Source organism: Chelmon rostratus, chromosome 24 (assembly GCF_017976325.1).
Source record: "Chelmon rostratus isolate fCheRos1 chromosome 24, fCheRos1.pri, whole genome shotgun sequence".
In the NCBI taxonomy this organism is placed as follows: domain Eukaryota; kingdom Metazoa; phylum Chordata; class Actinopteri; order Chaetodontiformes; family Chaetodontidae; genus Chelmon; species Chelmon rostratus.
This window is the reverse complement of record NC_055681.1, coordinates 4,036,095-4,041,984: the sequence shown is the minus strand read 5'-3', so window position 1 is coordinate 4,041,984 and position 5,890 is coordinate 4,036,095. Positions and strand designations below refer to the sequence as shown.

The 5,890-nt window shown below is 40.2% G+C and overlaps 1 protein-coding gene across 1 annotated transcript; it reads right to left on the bottom strand.

The window, feature by feature from the left end:
* Positions 1 to 210: 210 nt before the first annotated feature.
* poglut1 (protein O-glucosyltransferase 1) lies at positions 211 to 5,361 on the bottom strand. Its single transcript, XM_041966317.1, has 11 exons — positions 5,276 to 5,361; positions 4,539 to 4,629; positions 4,222 to 4,365; positions 4,002 to 4,137; positions 3,794 to 3,915; positions 3,403 to 3,462; positions 3,106 to 3,205; positions 2,856 to 2,914; positions 2,593 to 2,760; positions 2,325 to 2,381; positions 211 to 2,244 (listed from the first exon to the last, which is right to left on the bottom strand). Exons 1-11 carry the CDS (start codon positions 5,346 to 5,348, stop codon positions 2,088 to 2,090), a joined length of 1,167 nt encoding a protein of 388 aa, XP_041822251.1. The 5' UTR covers positions 5,349 to 5,361; the 3' UTR covers positions 211 to 2,087.
* Positions 5,362 to 5,890: the final 529 nt, after the last annotated feature.

Sequence of the window (5,890 nt, the reverse complement as noted above, 5' to 3'; positions counted from 1 at the left end):
TGCTGTCGAACTTTGACCTCGACCAGAATGTAGTAAAAGCAGCGCCGCCTATCGGTGGAGGACTGAGCATGCACTGTTTCTGGTGGTAAAAACTTTACTCACTGTTTTACATGTACGAATAGTATTGTGAAAATATTTTCTGTAATTAATGCTTATTGGAGATGTTGAATTGTACACACGTATCATGAAAGAAGACAAACTCAGCTCTGGTACATTTTCGGAACCAAACAGTTTATTGGCATAAAAACAAAAAATGCTGCACAAGCTGTGACAAATCTGAATGTCACACTTTGACCAGGCACACGATCACAGTATTTTGGTCAAATCAACATACTAATGGACCATCTTTACCACAGTTCTTGACTATAAAAAAATAACAACCTTACATCTGTGAGAATCTGCTGGTTCACAGTACAATGTGAATACTACAACATATTCAACATTCTCCTGCATGAACTATACACCATAATCAAAAGGTAAAAACAACTAACATGAGTGTTTCTTTGAAACTCCACACATCAAAATAAAACTAATTCCTCTAAAATGATTATTGCTTTCTGTTGGCACTTAGTGTGGAATGAAATGTTTACTGTGAATAATTATTTTTGTGCTTTCAAGTTATTTAAATCATGGAAGAATCCATTCAAATGCTGACACAGACATCACTGCTGCAATAAACAAGTAAATCCAACAGTACATGGATATGCTGCATGAAACTTGGTACAGGTCTGCACGTTTGTTCAGCTGTCCAGTAGAGGGCAGTGTAGCACAGCTGACGTCCTGTGTGAGCTTTGAGTACGGTCAGGGGCACAAAAATAAACTACCTTAACACCAGCCTTTAATATTCAATATTAGTGATCCACTGATGACACTTTTCCCCCCATCAACAACAGATTCCATTCCCGTTTATATTATCTATGAACTAAGTAAGTCTCATTTTTAGACAATACCTTTCTTTATATTAAAAGAACTTGAGTAGATATGGTCTTGAACAATTAGATCAGGACTCCCAGGTATAACATTTTCCGATTTTTTTCTACATTCAAAAAGCAGATGAGCATTCCATGTGGTGCATATGACAACTTTGTAGTTCTCAGGAAATCCTTCCATGTATTAAATATGTAACAGCATGGCATCCGTAAATAGTATTATTATCGGTACATCCTTCGTGGATAGTCATGTCACACTTTGCAGTGCTGTGATTCAAGTATTTAAAATTAGAGTTCTAGGTGCTCCACAGCTGGATGTGCAACATTTTCATTAGAATTTGGTGAGTAATCTACAGGAAAAGGTGAGAAGGTCAGGGTTCAATACAGCTTTTATCCTAGCAAGGCAGTGGACGTCTTCCTGTCAGTCCTTGAAGGTCACTGAGGATAAGAAGCTGATCTTCAAATACAAATTCAGTTAAAAAAAAAAAAATCAAGAGGTCTGATCTTCATTACAATCTGGGAAGCCCCATCTAGATGTGATTAATATTACAACACAATGTAAAGTCTTGTACTGCATGTTAAAGGTTTGCTGCAGTAATTTGGTATGACACAACTATAAAGTTGGGGGACTCAGAAGAGACAGATTACTAAAAAGTATGGTCAAAATTGAAGTAGTACAAACCGAGAAATCTTGACTTTTAGTCCTTAGTATGGGTCAAGCTCCAAAACCTGTGGATCCTACACCAACTGCCACTTATTTCAAACCCTGCATTCCCAAAATGTCTCCAAGCCCAAGCCAAAACACCCCTGATGACACCACTATGATGCCAATAGGGTTATTTTCTAAAGTATAGAAAGACAGCTCACATGATTATTACTTTGCTGGTGTGTACAGACTGCAGCCATAAAAAGAGAAGTTATTTTTAGAAGCAAGTCCACTAAAAGAACCAGAAAGTGATCAATGACTCAAAATAAGCCCCCTAGTGGCAACTGAAGGTATGGCAGCATCCACAGTCACACTGAGTGACACCTGTGACTGTGTAATACTAAGCTACGTGCCCTGTAACTATGGAAATCATATGTTGTGGTGTAGTGATTACATTCATTATTGGGAGTTTCCCTTCACTACAGCTGCCCTGGTCCCACAGAGTGTCTTTCTTACAGCTCTGTCTTGCTGGGTCTGTGGACAATCTGATTATACTCGTTCTTTCTTTTGGGTTTGTAGGTGAGAAGATGGCTAAACTCAGTGAGGAGTCTCTCCCAGTAGCAGGAAACATCTTGCATCCGCAGGTGTTCGAGGATGAATTCCTTACCCCTGTGAGGAGGGAGAGCAACACAAAGTCAGTGTGGCTGCACAAAAACATCCAAATTCAAACATAAAATACGATACGTCACCTTGCGGCAATCTCGTGTGCGATGGCATCATTCTCTTTGACGAACTGTAGCAGCTCCCTGAGGAGGCAGAACATGTAAAGATATATCAAAGTTTAGCATACGAATGAGATTCAGACCAGCTAATTCAAGTGGTACAAAATTTTAAACCTCTGATGGTATTTTTCCAGCACCTCAACATGTAAACCTAATCAGTGAAAACAGAATCGTATGGACCACGACTGCAGACAATCATCATAACTGAGAGAACATGTGACACTAGTTGTGGTACCTGACATCAGAGAGATCCTGTTTGACTGGGATGTAGTGGACCCAGGGCTTGAGCTGAGGGTAAAAAAACTCCTGCCATTCATCCCCCACATGAAACACCAGTGAACCACAGAGGAAGAGATGTTTGAAGCGGAAGCTGGCTGCCACACCTCGGAAGTTGAATAAATATCTGCAAGGAAATAAATACGAGTAGGGAGGAACTGTTCAAACATGATGTGCCTAGAATTTCGATCTTCATCCAAAATGTATTTACTTAATATTTACTTGTATTTGCAGTGATCAACCAGTGGGATTTCTTTGGCTGGGGGTCTCCCCAGTGTGTCCTAAAGAAAAACATGGGCCAGTAAATCAAACACAGATTGACTTTCAGATTGTTTTTCCTTTTTGACTCAATATAAATAAAAAAGTCACAAGGCGGTACATAAAATTACTATAATATCTTATACAGTAGCAAACAATCATCATGACTATCCAGTATTTGACCCCGGCATGGAGAGGTTTGAGTATGGCTGACCTTCTCAGACTTCCAGGCCTGGTTTTTAGTGTACTCTGCATCCACCAGCTCTGGAGCTTCTCTGGACAGAAGAATCAGAGGGTCACGCTCTGGACTTGTTCTGTCAAGGAAAAAAAGGAAGGGATTCAGAGAAAGCAGCTCAGCAAAAAAGTTTTATAATAACGTAGCCAATTGTGCTAAGAGGACAGCTGAGTAAAGAGTTACTTCCAAAGAAAATTAGGTAACTGACATGAAAACATTTGGATTGTTGTATAATGTCATCTAATTACACAAACCAATAAATTAAACAAGACTGACCTGGAGCCTCTGAAGAATCCTCTGGACTCCTTCTTCTTCCATGGCCACTGTGCTGCAGACCTACCACAACACATTATAAGGATAAGACGCACTGAAAATATAAACTTCAAAAGCTTTGGCTGCAAAGTATTATTACTTAAGTGTTCAGTTAATCCATTTAATTTTTTGTGCCATTCAACAGCAAAATATGAATTTAAATGTCATTACAAAAACATGACATCTGCGAGGCTATAACCAGATAATACTCACTATAATAATGACTCTATTAGCTCGATAAACTAAACAATTATTGAATGATCTAAAGTGACTGGGGACTTTGTTTTATGGCCAGAAATAATGATTAATTTCATGCACGATCAATCTGCCCGTCTCATACACTGATAGACCTTACTTTTTAAGGTCATCCCTCATCAGATCCCATCTTCCCAGTCCAGTGGGGTATATGGGCCACACGGCAGGTCCACCTTCCCAAAAAGTCCATGCAGGGTACATGATGTCCTGGTAGTCTGCCGTCTACTCAAATCAAACATACACATGTCAAATCAGTGCATTTAAAAAATATTTGCACATGTTTTTAATAATAATGCCTAGAGTCTGACCTTACTGAAAGAGAATACAGGCAGCGTTGGCTGCACCCAACTGGGGACTTGAGGGTAATCCCTGACATTGACCACCATCTCCAAGTCAGGTAACCTGTCGATCACCTCCAGGATGAAATGCTCTACCCCACTGCACCTGAAGTTAAATGTAAATTTTAACAGTGACCTCTAAGCTGACAAAACATTCAGAATAATTATATCAGGTACTTTTCCTCCTTACCTGGCAGGAAACATACAGTTGTGCTCTCTGTACAACTTGTGTCCAATGATCTGGTAGTGGGTGCCCACACCTCTTTGGAGAGTCGCAGCCATGACATCCTCAGAGATTTTCCTTTTAAAGGGTTGCAAGTCATGTTGTAGGACACTGAGACAGAAACGAAGAGTGGCAGAGGAAAAGCAAGATAGTAATGATCAAGCCCACATTATGTCATGAATGCTTAAAAAATCAAAACCTGCACAATCAAAACAATTTGTCTGATTGGTATGGTTCGTGAAAATCTAGGTTAATGTATGAGGACAGATCAGCATCACACCCACCTTAGATGGCAGCTGCAGTTGACAGGGTTGCACGGAGTGTAACCTTTCACAGCATCAGAAATCTTGTCTCTAGTTTTCTTCCACTGTTTCCCTACAAATGATGGCAAATGGTGTCAGAACAGATTTTCATATTGAACCAATCTTAGAATTTACCGATGGGTCGGTACACTGACACACCCACTGTTAGGAAAGAGGGGGCTTACCTGGTCGGTACCCCCAATGAGGCCACCCCAAACCAGGCTAGTGGCTCAGCAAGGAGCTCAAATGTTTTAATAAGAAGCTGAAATATCTTTCATTTGGCAGGTTTTGCCTTTTATTCACTTTTCCACACAGAATATCGTGACTGAAAAGTATACTCTGTGATTAATGACTCGACAATGGAAAAGCAATGGAAAAAGACTGCTAACTAACTTAGCCTTAGCAGACTTGTTGCCCAAAACGCGCCCATCTTAAATAAATATAATAGTTTCATTAATTTATACATTATTTGGCAATGATACCTTACGCAAACGTGCTTACTTTTTACCGCAAACCATGCAAACCTTAAAGTTAGCAAACAGTTATCTTAGTTGAGTTAGCTCGTGGGCTAGTTAGCTAGCTAGTGATGAATGACTAACGTTACAACACCAAAAGTTACTGTAGTTACCTCAGGGAGGTACAGCGAATGAAACGCAGCAAAGTCTTACTACCACCACTAAAATAGTCTCATGGGTCGTATTTGTCTTAAAATGTATTACCTGATGCCGGAACCAAACATAAATCATAAACTTGCAGCAGTATTAAAAACCTCCACAGCCAAAAGCGCTCCATTTTTCTCTCTATCCTCCAGCTAGGTCTGAAGTGAGGAAACAAAGCGGTGATCTGTGATCTGTTACTTTTGCCTGAATGCGGTCATTACGGTAATACGCACCATGAAATTCATTTACAGGGGACGATCAGCTACCGTAACGTGTGGAAGACTGGGCCAAAATGGCATTAAAGGGATACTCCTCAGAAAATCTGTCTCCTTATATCACATTTACGTTCTGCCAGGCTAAATAAACCAACAAACTCTTCATTTTACAGTGCACTTACCCAAAGTCCTATCATTTTCCCCTTGATCTGGATAATGTCATCGCTGGTTAATTGGCTGCTGAAATCCCCACAGATTCTCTGCTCTGATTTTTTTATTTATTTCAAGGGCATAAATGACTATCACATGGATGATTCGTCCTATAAATGGATTGTTGAGGTGAGTTCCTCAGTAGGGGAGGGAAAAGGAGGAAAGGAATAGACCCTCCTGGGGGATATGGGGCAATAAGACTGAGTGACGGAGAGAGGAGGAGACAGAAGACAGGTGGAGAGGGAGAGAT

Excerpts from the sequence above, each read along its gene's own strand:
- poglut1 (XM_041966317.1), bottom strand. The coding sequence starts at position 5,348 with ATGGAGCGCTTTTGGCTGTGGAGGTTTTTAATACTGCTGCAAGTTTAT. Across the intron at positions 4,138-4,221 it reads AACTGTATGTTTCCTGCCAG|GTGCAGTGGGGTAGAGCATT; the intron begins GTAAGGAGGAAA and ends ATTTAACTTCAG. Across the intron at positions 3,206-3,402 it reads GGATTCTTCAGAGGCTCCAG|AACAAGTCCAGAGCGTGACC; the intron begins GTCAGTCTTGTT and ends TTTCCTTGACAG.